At 44.6% G+C, this 17,147-nt stretch overlaps 1 protein-coding gene across 2 annotated transcripts; it reads left to right on the forward strand.

The window, feature by feature from the left end:
• Positions 1–1,513: 1,513 nt before the first annotated feature.
• Positions 1,514–16,651, forward strand: LOC102024035 (acyl-CoA desaturase 1-like). 2 transcript variants are annotated; one of them, XM_005407698.2, is made up of 6 exons: positions 1,520–1,924; positions 5,405–5,535; positions 6,893–7,098; positions 8,691–8,923; positions 11,003–11,053; positions 14,844–16,651. In XM_005407698.2, the coding sequence occupies exons 1-6, from the start codon at positions 1,549–1,551 to the stop codon at positions 14,891–14,893; spliced, it is 1,047 nt and encodes a 348-aa protein (XP_005407755.1). In that variant the 5' UTR covers positions 1,520–1,548; the 3' UTR covers positions 14,894–16,651. The 2 variants fall into 2 exon arrangements, with proteins under 2 accessions (XP_005407754.1, XP_005407755.1); XM_005407697.2 differs by lacking the exon at positions 14,844–16,651 and having other exon boundaries at positions 1,514–1,924; positions 11,003–11,699.
• The last annotated feature ends 496 nt before the right edge of the window (positions 16,652–17,147 follow it).

Below are 17,147 nucleotides of genomic sequence, written 5' to 3' on the forward strand. Positions count from 1 at the left end.
GAACATGGGTGCATATATATCGCTGTGATATGATGTTTTTAGATCTTCTGGGAAAATACCCAGAAGGGGAATAGCTGGGTTGAATGGAACCTCTAGTCCTAGTTTGCTGAGGAAACTCCAAACTGATTTCTACAGTGGTTTTGCCAGTCTGCATTCCCACCAGCAGTGGAGAAGAGTTCCTATTTCTCCACAGCCTCGCCAGCATTTGTTATTGGTTGATTTCTTAATGCTAGCCATTCTTACTGGGGTGAGATAAAATCTCAATGTTGTTTTAATTTGCATTTCTCGAATGACTAATGGTGTTGATCATTTTCTCATGTATTTATTTGCCATTTGTATTTCTTTATCTGAGAAGTGTGTGTTCATCTCAGCTGCCCATTTTTGGATCGGGTCTTTGAATTTGGGGGGTCCCAGCCCCTTTTAAAACTTTATTTTGCAACAAAATCTTACTAAGTTGCCCAAGCTGGCCTTGAGAGTGCCTTAGCCTTCTGAGTGACTGGGATTATAGGCCTATACCACTGCTCCTGGGTGTAATGCTCTTTCACAGCTCACTAACCCTGAACTCAAAAGCCAAAAAGATGCAAGGGTAGGGGTGGGGGCAAATGCAGAAAGGAACAGAGTTCACCTTGTGAGGAAAGTACAATCCTTCAGTCTCCCTGTGACAGACTGGAGATCTCACAAGTGACCCCCTGCATTCCTCAGCAGTGTCTTTCAAGTCCTTCTGTAATTGGCAAGACTGACAAAGGCAAAATTACCCCAATATAGTTATCCATCTAACTGGATATTATTTGTAATTCATAAACCAGGGCAATCCTCCACTCTGCAGAACACAATGAAAGCTCCCACTGTGCAAGAGCAGAACAGCAATAAGTGACGTAACAAAAGAAGCAGGACACTTTAAAAAATGACTGGTTAACATAAAGTTACTATTGCTTATTTTTATTATATTGTTTGTAAAAGTTAAAGACAGGGAACTTCCTTATTACGCTAACTGTGGTACATCGCAATGTTCTGCTTTCATGGAAACCTTGTCTGTTTGGGGAACTATTTGCTGCTTTAAAGCTTCGGCTTGGTCATAGGACATTTAGAATGAGTAATTCTGTTTGGATTGGTTTGCATCATGAAAGCCTGTTGAAGGAATTTACTCCAAAACAATCACCTCCCACATGTTTTCTTTCACGATGGCCCCCACATCCAGAGCATTCTGGTAACCTTTGAGCTTCTAGGTAACTTACTGGTGAGGGAGACAGTCCAGAGTTCCAGAGAGAACATGGCCATCTTTTCTGAGTTATGCTGCCTTCACCAGGTAAGAATGTGGATTGCAGTTTGGGCCCTTGATTACCCAATTTTTGTTTCCTAAGCTTTACTGTGAGTAAAAATTCAGTTGTGCTGTACATTTATGTATATATGTGGGGTTTCCTTTGTGTGTTGCTAGGGTGCAACTGTTTTCACCCTCTCTGCCCCTTCACCCTGTGATCTGCTTCCTAATCAGTCTGTAGTTTTTGGAAACTTCCCTCGGTTTCAGATTGGGGTACACTCCATTCTCACATGACCGGGGTGCCTGTATTGCCCCTTCTCCCAGCTACACTACTGAGCAAAGGGCCCTATACTCACCTCTGCCCCGCCTTCCTCTCCTTCCAGATCGCCAGCTCCTACACGACCACCACCACCATCACAGCGCCTCCCTCTGGCGGCCTGCAGAATGGAGGCGAGAAGGTGGAGAAAAAGTCCCTGTACTCAGAGGAAGACATCCGTCCTGAAATGAAAGATGACATTCGAGACCCTAACTATGAGGACGAGGAGGGTCCTGCGCCCAAGCTGGAGTATGTCTGGAGAAACATCATCCTGATGGGTCTGCTGCACGTGGGAGCCCTGTATGGGATAACACTGGTTCCCACCTGCAAAGTCTATACCTGGCTGTGGGGTAAGCAGGTTCTCTGTCTCTGGCTAGTACTCCAGGCTGCTGCCGGCTGTTAAGAGATGCGGTCTCATATACAACAGTGGCCCCTGTCTGTCCACAATTCCCAGCCATGTCGCTGGTGGCCCAGGAGGCTGATTGCACTGGGAATAGCACCCACTAGGGTTGGGAAGCAGGAGTGTCATTTCTGGTAGTTTCTTAAGCTGGGTGCTGGGGAGTGACCCGAGTCCACCTGCAGGGGCTTTGAGGGGGAAGAACAGGGACAGAGAAGCAGCTGCCCGTGAGAGAACTTTACTGTCTCTGTTTGAGTTATTTGTCTGGCTGCCTGTGAGAGGCATGGACTCCTGACACTAAATCAGGGGCTTTAGGAGCTGTGTGTTGAGCCCAGTCACAGGACAAGATAAGGGGAAACTGCTGAGGACCAGAGATCACTGAACAGCATGTGACACAGAAGGGCTTGCCTTCTTGGCTAGACCTGGCTGGTTTGACATAGAGGGGAAATTAAGACAGCTCCTGTAGAAACTAACTGCAGAGATGTTTTTGCTCTTTTGCTTCAGGTATGCAAGACAACCAAATGTTCTTGGAATCTGATTGAAGAAATGTTGCATGTTGTATTTCCCACCCAACCCCTCTTTCCTGGGCCCTGGCATGCCAAGGTCCCAGCACCTTCTAACACCAATTCATCTCTCCGTGGCAGGGACAGCCAGGTCAGAGTGAAGAGCCCTATGCAGCTCCAGCCTTCAGGCTGCTTTAATGAGGGAGACAGTTGCCACTTTTCCATGACCTGCCCTTAGCTAACCTTTTTCTGGAATTGTGGATTGTGCTGAGAGCAGAGCCTGTGTTCTGGATCCACACATGTGCTTTTCAGGTGGTTTCACGTCTTCCCCTCAAAGTTTGAGTTGGTGATATTGGCCATGAAGCTCTTCAGGCCTAGGGGTACAACTGAGCTCTTTCAGGGTGGCGAACGAGGACTCCTTTTTCAGAAGACAAGTTTTTCAGAGAAGTCTCAGGTGTAGATCCTTTTCGGCAGCTCTGTCTTAGGGGCACAGTTGTAGAGCAGAAGTGGCTAGTTTACCAGGTGTTAACTGTCTTCCCTTTGGACCTGTGGTAAGATCTTCCACCTGTCTTAGCAAATATGCCAGAGAAACACAACTGAGATCTCCTATTTCATGACTGCAGTTTTTCCAAGTACCAGCAGTACACTCTTAGCAGTAGGAAGAGTATGTTCTTAGGTTACATGGTGTTACCATTGCCACAAAGGCACCTACTAGAAGCAGGCCAGGTGCAGCAGTTATGTGTATCTGTAGACAAGGAAGGATTGTTCTGTTTTTGAAGGGAGGGGCACTTGTGTTTTCTCACTGCTCTGAGGCCCAGAGAGCTTGGGTGAAGCATGATGAACCCAGAGCAGGGACTGGATTCCCTAGGGAGACTGTGGACTTTGTTTTCCACTCCTCCCAAGAGTGAAATCTTCATGACTAGCTCTATGATCTGCAAGCCCTTTCTAGCCTTGGCAGTCCCTGTAGGCCTTACTCAATCCAGAGTTTGACCAGACTGCCTGTGCTTGGTCACCCTCAGATGCCAGTACAAGGAGATATTACACAGCCAAGGAAGTGCTGGCTACCTTTTGGTTCCCTTCTATGGGTGTATACTGTGACTTTGGGCAGAAACGTGGAATAAAGAGCCTGGTGGTGACATATTTTACTCCTGTTCCTGAGCCTTTTTTTTTGTTCCTGAGCCTTTTGATCATGACTTAAATGACAGAATGACAATCTTGAAATGGCAATTTCAAAACTCCAAGATTTTAAGGAACAAGTTAGCTAGAGGACTCAGTTTGGACATCTTGTCACCTTTAGAGTTTACCAGCTTTTCTTGTGTTACCCAAGGAAAATGCAGAATTACCAACTGGTTGTGATTCCAGCATTTTCATGACTGTGAAACTATGACATGGTTCTGTGTCTTTCATTTTGGAGCTACTCAGAAGAGCCCTCAGAGCAGAGCTGAAGAATTACTTCTGGCAAAACTGAGAGCCAATGTTGAAAACACCTCTCTCCACTCCTAGGGAAAGCTATAAAGTATTGCTTAATCATTGATGTGGACACTAACAGTCCTTCTCTGGGGAGGGGAATAGTTTAACTACTTGAGCTTTCTATCTGACACGCCCAGAGGTGTGTTTTAACAGGTACCAGAGTGGCTGGATTCTTATCCCAATTCCCCTGTCAATATGGGGTCACATGTGCTTTCAGAGGCAATGAGCTAGGGACATCTACAGCATGAAACAAATGAAGGTACTTCCTTGGAACCTCAGCTGAGTGGGTCTGCTTCACCCAAAGCTCTTTCTTTCCTCCAGCAATTTCAGGACTCTGGCTCCCTTGGGTTTCTTCCCAGTAGAAAGGTGGTCAGGCATTGTACTGGGGAAGAAGATCTCAATCGGCACAGAAGGCTGCAGATCACTTGGGGCCTAAACCCCAGTTCAAAAAGAGTATACCAGAATAGTCCATGGACAGATTCTGGCTTTATGGCTTCTCTAGGAAGGACAGAACAGGGTGTAGGAGGGAGGGTAGGGAGAGAAGGAGGCTGTTTACAAAATTATTATTTCTGGCTACAGAAGATCACAGGACAGTTTGTCACAATGCATGGTGTCTCCAAGGACAACTAAATTTTGTGGCTACCGAGGATCCATTGTTCCCAGCTGCCCCCTAGGAATTACATTGTTAACAGTTCCTCCCAGGGCCTCAGTCTCTGTCTCCTAGAGCATCTAAGCAGAGGAAGAGGTAGTATCCCCAGCATCCCCTTTCCACTTAGAAACCGTACATGGCACTTCTTGAGTCTGCAAGACAATGTGAGGGTGCTCTGTTGCCAGTTTTGTTTTCTTTTTTGTTGTTGTTGTCAGTTTTGACATCTTGAAGCATTGTCTAGAATTAACAGTGATGGAGGGTCTGGGCTGATGCAGGGATTTGGCAACCTAAAGACCCTGAAACTGGCTATAGGGGCAGCAGTGGGTGGGGGTGATTACAAATGGTAGAGCTGGAATAAGAACTGCTTGATGACAGAAAACATAGCTTCAAACTGGGGCTGCAGTTTTACTAGCCACGTGACCCTGAATAAACACTTAGCCTCTCTCAGGTCTCATTTCTTCAGTGGCAGTGTGCCATATTACTAGCACTTGACCTGATCAAGTTATGCTATGAGTATGAGACTATTCATGTTTTTGTTGAACTTTGAACAACTGTGCAGACATGACTATGTGGAGGGCTTTCTTCTTTTCAGCCTCCTTAGTCTCAGGGGTTTCTGAGCTTAGCTCCATTACTAGATACAGAAGCTAGGAGGCAGTGGAATTTTTTCAAATAGTGAAAGCTGAGGCCTCTTTGATGAAGGCATCCGTAAAACTGTAAAAAGACACAGACATGGCATCAAGAGAATGGCCATGACGTGTGTCCCCGGTAGGACTTGCCTGCTGATGACTTTCCCACTGTCTTGTCCTGGCAGTGTATTTCTACTACACTGTTAGTATCCTGGGCATCACAGCAGGAGCTCATCGCCTGTGGAGCCACCGAACTTACAAAGCGCGGCTGCCTCTGAAGATCTTCCTGATCATCGCCAACACGATGGCGTTCCAGGTAAGAAGCTGGTACTGCTCGGCTCTACAGCCTCCAACCTGTTGATGTTTCCAGGTGAAAAGGAAGGGATCAATACCTAGTTAGGACTCCCAGCAGCATGACCATTGCCCAGTCTAATCTTCTGTTGTCACTTCAAGTGCAGGCTCAGTGGTGAGGTCCACCAAACCTGGGGATCTTCAGTCTCCAGGACAGCAAATAGGAGATGAACGGGACAAACTGTTCTGGTATAGGGTTACTTCTGCTTCCAAGGTCCCTTTGCTACGACCAAGTGTAACTGCTATGATCTTTTGCCATAAAGGACCATGGTACAAAGTTAGGGTCCTGAGCAATCAAAAAGTATTAAACCCACACTTTACAGTGACAGCTATAGAACCCCAGCACAATGGGATAGAAGGTGATGTGTCACAAACTCATGAGCTGTGTTGTGTCAGATAATATGAGCAAACACTTCAATAGCACCAGCTGTGCTGGCAGTGTGCTAAACACTTCTCATAGATTAACTCATTATGTCTTCACACTATCTTAGCTGATAGGTGCTATTTTACATTTTACAAATGAGGAAACTGAGTCACTGAAAGGTTGGATAGATCAACCTGTGGTTCTGTCTGGGGCTGCCATGTTAACTAAGTCTGTGACAGAATACAGTGAAGGGAGAAGAAGAAAACATCAAACCAAATAAGTGTTCCTTGTTTTGATGATACTGAAGTGCTTACTACCTTTGCATAATCATTTCTGCCCTAGCAACGTTCAGTTGGAAGCTTGTGATGTTATTTTTTTGGGGGGCAAGTGGTAGGAAGAAATATAGTGGTACATTTTTCAATGAATGGAAAGAGTCCCAGAGAAGCCCTGTGGTCTTCTGGAAATGTGATCATGGTCACGGGTTACGTGAGGCCTTGTTACTGGGCTGGGTAAGCCGTCGCTTGGGGTGGCATCAGGATTGTGCCCACTGCAGCTTTACCCATACTCTAGCACACTAAGATGCAAGGCCCCCTGACACAGTCTGTGCCTGAGCGTTAGGCGCCCTTTTGAGACTCTGTCCCACATTCTTTGAAGGCCTGTTTTTTTTTTTTTCCTAATTAAATAGTCTGAGTGCTGGGAGCTACCTCCATTCACATATACCCTTTAGGAAGCAGCAGTGCTATTCTTGTGGGTTGGGTCTATAAGGGGCTTTTCCACATAAGTGTTGGGGGCAAGTGTGCAGAAGAGGGCAGCTTCTCCATCCCTTCACTGGGGCCAGAATCCTGAGGACTTTGTGAGTGTGATCTGAGAGTCCTGGGCCCTTGGAGACATCCAGGCATTGACTTCTCCCAAGAGGATATCTCTCTTTAGACCTACATTCCCTTTCTCTCTTCTCCAGAATGACGTGTATGAATGGGCCCGAGACCATCGTGCCCACCACAAGTTCTCAGAAACACACGCTGACCCTCACAATTCCCGACGTGGCTTTTTCTTCTCTCACGTGGGCTGGCTGCTTGTGCGCAAACACCCAGCCGTCAAAGAGAAGGGGAGGTTGCTCGACATGTCTGATCTAAAAGCTGAGAAACTGGTGATGTTCCAGAGGAGGTGAGTGAAGGCAGGATGGAGATGGGGATGTGGCTCTGGGTACCTGGATTTGGGGACCTCACTTTTTCAATTAGGACTTATAAAATAGAAGCTGGTGATTTCTTGGGTTTGCACATTCAAAGTCATCATTTTGACCCACTAGATGTGGTCTTTTTTATTAATTTCCTGAAGGTCCACAATCCTTCTTTATTACCCAGTTACTTTCTCTTTAAATTATTTTAATGAAGCCCATCAAATGCAATAAATGTTCATTGACTTGTGATAGACACACATTAATGAATGTAGCTGAGTCCTTCCCTTCAAAGTATTTGCAGGCTATTAGAGGGTGGAAGAATATGTGAAACACCCAAAGACCATAATACAATGAAGAAAATTTCCTGTACTGTGAGATATACAGAAAAGTGGAAAATTGCTCAGTGAGGAACACTAGAAAGTGTTTTTGGTTTTTGTTTTTTTGTTTTTGGCATCAAACTCAGGACCTTGTGCTTGCCAGGCAGGCGCTGTACCACTGAGCTATATTTCCAGCCCCAAGAAAATGTTTTGAACTAAGTACCCATTCATGGATACAGAGTTTCACAAGTTTGCCTGAATAGAAACCACGAGACAGAAAAATCAGGATGAACTAAAGCCTCAGGCAGATTTCAGAAACATAGTCTTTCTGCTCAAGTATAGAGTTTGGCAGGATAAAGGACTGCAAGAAAGACTGAGGGCATCATGTAGAGTCCTGGTCGCAGGCTAGGATTTGATTCATTTTGTGAGAAGGAACCTTTGAAGGCTTCTTGAGCAGCAATGTGCACAGTCACAGATGTGATACAGAGGCCACTCATCACAGGGAAGGAAAAAGGAGCCAGAGAGAAGAGGCAAGGACACAAGGGAGGAAGCAGGGAGGACCCAGGCTAGGAAAGCAGTGGCTGGAACACAAAGGAGTTGGATGCAGGGAATATTAATGACATAAAAGTCAAAGATGTGATTGCTAAAGGGACGCAAGTCCTCCACTCCCTTGGAATGTCAATGGTCTGATTTATGTGAGAGTCATGAGGAGGATAGAGCCTCTGGAGAGACAGTTACCTGAGGTGATCAAGGGCACCTCCAGGGATTAGTGTGCCACCTGAGCGTAAAGCAGAACAATGCAAACACTAGGGGGTGGCAGCAAGAAGTTGAGGCATGACAATTACTACACATTGTGCCAAAGAGATGATATTAAAGGAAAGGAGCCTGAAGACAGACAGACAAGAGCACAGGCAGCTGAACCCAAGCTATGAGTTTATGATTTGACCCTGACCTGTTTGAAGAACACAGCCTCTGTGTTCATGGAAAAGAACAATGGAATTCAAGCCAGGAGATGGTGTTGCTCCACTGGTTACTGGTTGTGTGACTCTAGGAAAATCAGTTAATGTGTCTGTACTGCATCATCGGAAAAGTGACATGCCAATACTACACACTCAAAAGATTTCCCACTCCATTTCCTCTTGGTTGTCCCCCCACCTCCATACTCACAGCCTAGGACAGACACAGCCCAGCCCAGTGACAGTGGACAATACAGGCAGATGTGAATGTTCTCTCCAGGGACTCTGTATGATCTCTCCATACAGGTACTACAAGCCTGCTCTCCTGTTGCTATGTTTCATCCTGCCCACACTTATCCCCTGGTATTGCTGGGGAGAAACTTTTCTACACAGCTTCTATGTTGCCACTTTGCTGCGGTATGTCCTCGTGCTCAATGTTACCTGGCTGGTGAACAGTGTTGCCCATCTGTATGGCTATCGCCCATATGACAAGAACATTAACCCCCGAGAGAGTCCCCTGGTTTCACTAGGAACTATGGGTAAGTAAGCAGTCTACAGTAAGAACACATCTAGTGGTGTTTTGGTTAGTGTGATCCACTAGGAGCCAGAAACACGTCTGTTTTTATGACTCCTTTGTACCTTTTTTTCCATTATAGAACTAGGAGACACTATTTAGGAAAGCCTCATGAGAGGCAGACAGTGATCTAAGTTAAAAAAAAAAAAAAGAGTGTAAAAAAATGATACTGTCTTTGGTTCAGATTCTAAATCCATCTCCAAATACTTTGTATACTGAACTCTCCTGCATTTTCCTTTCTCCATGCTTTTCTGGTCTGGGCCACAGTTTTGCTTGGGACAGAAGATACCTGTGTGTGAATGGAGAGGTAGGGTCACAATGAGGAGGACAGTCAGCCTACTGTTTTATAATTAACCATACTGTATAAAATATAGAAAAAATAACTACAATGTAGTTTCATAAATGTCAAGTATGCCATTCTGAAAGTATTTTCTATCTCTCTGTTGTAGTTTCATGAATCCCCTGCCTCTTTTCTGGCACTTCCTACCATTGTGTATATTCCGAACTTGACCCATGTGTGAAGTGAATCATTTCTATCCTATAATTCTGAGGTTTTCATAGAAATGGAGTAATCTGGACTGAGACATCTCTTAATGATTGACAGTTCAAAGTGACTCTCAGTCTCTTATTCTATCCCTGTTGCCATTCATGTCTCCAAACCTGCTCATTCCTCCCTCTCACTTCACTCTTTGCTTTCTAGCTGTCTCTGCCTTCTCTTTGATCCTGAATTGCCTCCAGCACAGTCCTATGCTCATCTTCTCTGACACTGCTGACCTTCTCTTCAGTCTTCCTTGGGCTGTCTCTTGCTGCCCTCCTTGCAACCCCATGGATCTTCTCCCCTTTCTTTCCTTGTCTCTATGTATTTCTGATTCCATTTAAATCTCACACCTGTAGGCCTGTGAGCACTCACTCAGAAGGTAGCTATGAAATCCTGTGGAAGTTAGCAATTCTCTGTCATCATCTTAGACTTGGCATGATCCTACCCTCCCACACAGTTCATACTCTGGACAACCAGGTGCACAGAGAAGGTACCTGCTGAGAGAAGCCTCCGCTGGAGTTGTTTCCCTGCTACAACTTTCTTCACTTCGTTGTTATTCATATTGTTGCTACTCTATCTGGGGTATTTTTATTCTCACAGGTCTAAAAATTTCTCTTATTTGTTGTTCTTTACCTTATCCACTAAGGGCCAGTGTTGTTGGTGCTGGAAGCCTTTGTAAGGGAGAGTCCTGCTAAGAGTTGGTAGACTTCCTGTGGAGTCTCCAAACATTTATCCATTATAGAAATTGTCCTAGATCCAGAATAAACTTATTTTCCTTTCTGTCAAAGTGAAATGCCCATCCCAATAGTTCTCAGAATCTCAGATGTAAGAGGGAATCTCTAAGCATTCTCAGAGTAGTTCTGCTTATCACCTCCCCCACTCCAGGGTCAAAGTTCAGAGACTTTGCAGCCAGAGCAGCCCAGGGTGCACTGGAAGTGGCTGAGGAAATGCCAGCCCTTCTCTGGGCCTTCTTTCCTTTGACTTTTGCCTGCTGCTGCCCATTTGTTGGGAACTGTTCATCCTCACAGAGAGTACCAGTGCAGTGGGGGAGGGTGTGCTGCTTACTCACCTTTATAAGGAGCACAGCCACAGTTCTTCCTCTGGACGTTTCTCTGCCATCCCTACCCAGCATATGCACATATGCACAGAGCCAGTGGAGTCCTAGTTTGGAATTTACTAAAGCTGTGGCATTTTTTGAGTATAAAGTCCTTTGCCAGTAGCAGGTTTTCTCTTGTCTTCTTTTCCTCTGAAAGAAAATTTCTTCCCACAAAGACTCCTGACAGCCATGGGCGATGACCAGGGCCTCTTGACTCATTGCTTAAATTACCTCCGAGAGCATCTGTTTGCTTCAGAGTCTAAGATACTGGGTTCACCCATTTATTCAATATCCATTCATTCAACAACAGCAGGTTTCTGAAAGATTTGAGGTACCCTGCTAAGTTCGAGGTGTGGAGATCTGAGGAAGACAGTCTACTGAGCTCCATCACTTCTCTCCTTTTGTTCCAGGTGAGGGCTTCCACAACTACCACCACTCCTTCCCTTATGACTACTCTGCCAGTGAGTACCGCTGGCACATCAACTTTACCACATTCTTCATCGATTGTATGGCTGCTCTCAGTTTGGCTTATGACCGGAAGAAAGTATCCAAGGCTGCAATTTTGGCCAAGATGAAAAGATCTGGAGATGGAAGCTACAAGAGTGGCTGAGCTTTGAGTAATCTGGTTTCCTATTCCAAAATGCCAGCTGGACAAAAGTTTAGTGTGTTGATTAACTACTGAACAATACTACCAATATGCTACAGATGATGACATTGGCCCAATCCAGTATAGCATTCTTGTAAAGTTCACAAGTATTGCACAACTATTGAAAAGCAATGCTTCTCCTTTTTGATGCCAAGCTGATATTCTCTTCTAATCCCACTGGCCTTTTCTCTGTTATGTTCTTATCACCTTTCTCCTCTCCTTCACTGCCTTCCAGGCAAGCAATTGGTCACCCATAGGTTGGTGTCCACCTTTCAAACCCTAGAAACATTTCTGGAGTCCAAAAGTAAAGGCTTTCACCTAGATAACTCTTTCTTTGACATGTCCTGAGGTCAAAGTAGGTAGCTCAAGCTAGAGATGTTAGAAAATTTTCTGGGAACCTGTCTGTTAAATATAGCAGCCCATGATTTGCTAGATGAAGGGAAAAATAGCTTTTTTTTTTTTTGTCCTTTTGAGACAGAGTCTTGCTGTGCAGTTCAGACTGGCCTTGGACTTGCTTTGTAGCCCCGGCTGGTCTCGAACTTGTAACAATCCTCCTGCCTCAGCCTTCGGAGTGCTGGGATTACAGGTGTACACCACCATGCCCAGCTCAAAATAACTTATTTGGCACAACACCTACAAAGTACATAAATTATGAATGGAGAATGTGGCATGCATAATATGATCCATAACTAAGAAGAGTGTTGAACGGGATGACGCATGAGGAAGCTCTTTCTTGTGACCACACACTCACTTGCCTACCTAGCGGAGACACGTGCCCCTCCACACAGCATGTTTCCTTGCTCTCCTGACTGAGGTAGGAAGACTGCTGAGTTCAAAGCCAGCCTGAACTACAGGGTGAGCAGCTCATCTAGCTTCTTTCTTCGTCCTGCTCAGCCATTTTCAGGACAGTGGTAGCTCCCCTCATAGTATGAAAATGGCTGTCACGTTTCAAACTTCCAAACTCCCTAACAAGAAGCATTTCAGAAGTCAGAACTGGGTCAGCCAGAACACGCATCACATATATAGTTTGCCTGGATCTTGAAAAACTTTTGGGATATTTAGCTCTGAATGAGATATAGTGAAGAAACTTGAAGTAGAGGTAGAATTAGATGGCTTGCTGATTCATCCCACAGCAGGCCAAGATGTGGAGAAGTTTAGAGGTAGTGTCTGTAAGCAGCTCCTAAGGGATAGCATTCCAACAGGTAAGCTCTGAGAACACATCCAGGAAGTCAGAAGTTACAGAGTACATTTTTATATGTCACAATGAAAGAAATTTGATTCTAGGTTATTTTCTTTGTCGCAACCATTGGGTGGATTGAGTAAAACCCAGACTTCTCCCCAGTGTTGTGCCCTTTCACTCTTTCCTTGCTCTGTGACCATCAACCAACATGTAGAACTATGTGGGTGATAGGGTAGGAGTTTCTTAATTCTTAACTAATACAAGTGTCTGCTTTTTAATTTCTGTCTCTATATCACCCATCACTGTTCTTTTACTGGTTCCTCCTGTTTCCTAACTTTTCTTTTTTCTCTGGGCAGGCAGCCTCTGAGTGTATTCAGGGCAGTGAAGACTTGTGTCCAGCCAACTCCCTGTCCTTGAAGACACAAAGCTCATGGTGCTGTATCTCTTTAGCAAGTAGTGCTGACTGCCACTCTCCCATGGCCTGCAGATCTCTCCACCTCCACCCCTGCCACACTGGGAACTCCAGACATAGCTGTCAAACTACTAGAAACACAGCTACCCAAAAAGGTTCTCTCTCATGAGTCATGCCCAGTTCAAATGGTTGTGCCAGTGAGCTTATCACAGACCCAAAGTGTTTGTTGTTAGTCTCTTCTGTCGGGGTCAGTTCAGAAGACATGCTTAGTGCCCCCGGCGTGTTCAGCAATGCTGCACAGGGCGATCAGTGCTCCACGTAACGGTAGAATGCTTTGAGGAGAAAGAGGTGCAGGAGGAAGAAATGAACTTCTCACTAGGATATCGCCCCGAAGAAACAAGGGCAAATCCCCAAGTCCTTCACATTGAAAGGAGATCCCACTCTGGAGCCTTGATCTGTTGCAAAGCTCTGGCTGCAGTATGTAATCTGAGATGCCATTAACTTGGCTAAAGTGGTTGCCTCTTCAGCAAACTGAGCAGCATTTCCTGTCGCGCAGCCTAAGACAAATAATGGGATAGAAGAAGTCTGGAAAAACAGAGAATGTCATGTTGTGAATGACTCAGGCCATTCCTGTCCTTGTACTTCGGGCATCAGTGGAGGAGCATGGCTCTGCTCTTATCAGGATTGGTACAATACTGAATGGTTTGTCCACTATTGACTCCCGTAGTGGGCAGGAGCATAGCCTTTCTGTGTTAACTGAGATAGGACAACATGGAAGACTATTAGAGGTGAAATTTGCTGACCTGTGTGCCTACCCTTTGAAAATAACTCTTGGATAGGTTTAAATCTACAGGTCTTCACATGCCTGCTTTATAATATATGGACAATGAAGTCCACTTCTCCTCTTTCTCTTCCAATCCTGTTCTATAATTCTAATGCACGCTATGTCTCTACACAAGGCTGGACAGAGACCTAAGACTGAGGAAGTCATGTATATATGGCCCTCAGCACAGTGTGCAATACTATTTTTAAGATTCTAAAGTTCCATTCAAGTGATGTACTGATGAGAAATTTGGATCTGATCGAGAGTGATTTTTTTTAACAGTCCTTGACTTGTAGGTAGGCTGACTACTTACTCAGGTGCTTTACCCTTTTTCTAATCTGTGTTACATGTGAATCTGCCCTCACTCCCCCTTAATAGCTTATAGCTACAGATGTGACTGGTATAAACCAGAGGCTGGTTGAAAATTTATTAGTATGGTGATTTGCAGGAATGTCTTTTGAATTTCACTTTGAAAACTTTACCTAAGCCTATTTTAATTAAGTGCCCATATTTGGATGGAGAGTAGAGGTAATTAGGATATATGTGATTAATTAATATTGTTTATATTAGCTGGGTGTGATAATGCATGCCTGTAACACCAGCTACTCAGGAGGCTGAGGCGGGAGAATAGTAAGTTTGAGCCCTGCCTGAGTAGATTAGTGAACACTTGTCTCAAAATCAAAACTTATACCCTTTAAAATGGAAGTTTTCTCCTTGATTTGCTAGTATCCCAACCGTATTCTCTGTAACTGTAGCTCAGTAGCACAAGTTAAGAACAAGGTGGTCATGTTGAGGTAGGTTAGGGCATGGCAAAACCACCTGGAAAATAAGGGGTGAGTTGTTAGTTACAAAATCCCAGGACACATGAGCAGAGCAGTTCCCAAAGCCCTGCACTTGGATTTCTCATGAGATTTGAGCAAGTTTTCCATAGTATGGCTCAGGCCTGATGTCAGCCTGAGGAGTGTGTGACACAAAAAAGACAGTCCACGCTGAATTTTTGCCACAGTGTTCTCTCTTCCATATGCCTGCCCTCATACTATGGAGTGTACTTCTTTTCCTTCTTTTACTTTTTATTTGCCCCAAATGTGCTCCCTCGAGCCTGTTTCTTTTTCTACCTTTAATAAAACTTTGCTACTGTTTGTGCTTGTTTTGATCTTTTTTTTTTTTTTTTTTTTTTTTTTTTTGCTCAGGACAGAAGGAACCTAGACACCACCTCCAGAAGGATACTCCAGCACCCTAAAACCTGATAGCATTATGGAAAGACTCCATTGGCTTCCTACAAGCTGTAAATGGATTGAAAATAGCACTTTTCTGAGTGGTCTGCAAACAGCGTCAGATTCAAATTAGGGATTGAAAATACTGCTTTCCAATTGGCACAACAGTGTTCGGGCGCTGCGGAATCATTTTGGGTCTTGTGCTCTGTATATGTCCTCTGGGATTTTATGATGACTGACACATTCCACACAGTTGTCCAGTTTGCCAGAACCCTAATCTCCTACCTCAGTAGTGCTGTGGTCTGGCTTCAGAACTGTACCTACCGTGGGGGTAGATTAGTGGACAAATGAAATATCACAAATCTTTCTTCTACAGAGGTACCTGCTGGTGACACCCACTGTACCCATTAGAGAAGTGTGGTGGTGTGACACTTCTCCCTGGGTGGCAACGGCAGGGAGCTAAACTTCTGCACACTCAGCATAAGCTTCCTTTGCTCTTCAAGAACCCAACTCACTCCACCTTGTGACCCTTGTTCACATTCAACCACACTGAGTTTCAGGCTCCCCTCTCAGACAATAGGAAGAGATCTGAAATTTTCACTCTACTTTTCTAACCATACTACACTCTCCTATAAAGTTTTGAGCTCTTCAGGGGCATCTTCCTCTATCAGAAAAGTCTCCGTGTACTTAAACAGTCAATACTCAACAAACTGATGGACAGATTCATGTCTTCTTTTAAGTTTTGTCTCTGCTACAAACTGTGAGAAATGTCATAGGGAGGAGAAATCCAAGCTGTGGCCTGCTGTTAAATTCCCTTAGTACAGGCAAAGTGTAGAATTTTGAATATCAACTTCAGGGCAAATGCCACAGGGCCCTATGGCAAGGCTCAAAGAAGCTGAGATTCTATCCGGGGTTACTGGAGCCAGAACCTTCCTCTGGGTATTCAGGTTTGCCCTTTCCCCACTCCACTGCCTGCCCTGCTACAACCAGGCCACAGAGGGCTCACAAAGGGGCAGTATATTCTGGGCAGACACACAGTCACCAAGGAATTTCTCTTAAAGGTCAAAGGGGCCCACTCTTTCTGGGCCATTTTTGACAAGGAGCAGTTCGTGGCCAGGGCCAGGCCTGGTGTAACAAACTCTGAACAACTACAAGAAATGAGGAAAGTAAACGTGAAAGGTAGCATACGGCTCTGGTTTGCTTGTGCCTTTATTCTTAATCCTTTCATAGAGACTTGTAGACAACAGGAAGAACTTCTATGTTAGCTGGTGTAAAGTGAAGTGGTAATCTGCAACATGAAACTAGCCACCCTCCCCAAGCTATGGCTGGAACTCAGATCCATAGGCACCTCAGGCAAGCATTCTACTACAGATCTACATCCCCAGACCAACAGGAGCCATGTTAAAGTAAACAGCTCTGTGGCATTTAGAACATTCACAGCATTATGCACCCATCACCTCTAGTTCCAAAATATTTGCACCGCCCCAAGGAAAACCCTATGCCCCATTCAACAATAACTGCACATGGTATTCTCAACCCCACCCACACTCTTCTCTCCCTCCCCCAGTGTGCTACTTGTCTCTATGGGTTTACTATTAAGGATATGTCACAGAATGGAAGTGTAAAGTATGTGACCCGTGTCTGGTTCCAACCCTTACCTCAAAGCTTTGGGCTTTCGTCCACCTTGCAGCACAAGTCAGTGCTTCATTCCTTTCTATTGCTGGTTAATACCCATTACGTGTATAGGTGGTTTATCAATTCACCTATTTTTAAAAATTTTATTAATGTATTCTTATTAGTACATATTTGAAGTATACAGTGATTACATTTATCATGGTGTGTACATGTACATAACACATCTTAATTCCTTTCTTCCTTTCCCTTCCCATCTGTTCCTGCTCCTTCCAACTCTTAAGCCCCTTCCCATTTGAAAAAGCTCTATTTCCGTTTTCTTCTTTCTCTTTTTTAAAAATCCTTTTTCTCTTCTTTTCACCCTTCCTTCCATCTCTTGTTCTCCTTCCCATTTGAAAAAGAACTCCCACTTCCTATCGTCTATCCTTCACTCTACTTTTGATTTATATTTTGGGTGTCATATAAGAGAAACTATGTGATATTTAAACCTGTGTGTTCGATTTAGTGCATCTAACATTACGGTCTCGAGGTACACCCATTTACCTACAAATACCTCAAGCTTGTCCTTCACGGCAGCGTCGTACTCGTGGATTCATCTTTGGGTGAATGTGAATAATTCTATTATGAATATTTGTAAACAAATATTTG

Source organism: Chinchilla lanigera, unplaced genomic scaffold (assembly GCF_000276665.1).
Source record: "Chinchilla lanigera isolate Chin_1 unplaced genomic scaffold, ChiLan1.0 scaffold00106, whole genome shotgun sequence".
NCBI lineage: Eukaryota > Metazoa > Chordata > Mammalia > Rodentia > Chinchillidae > Chinchilla > Chinchilla lanigera.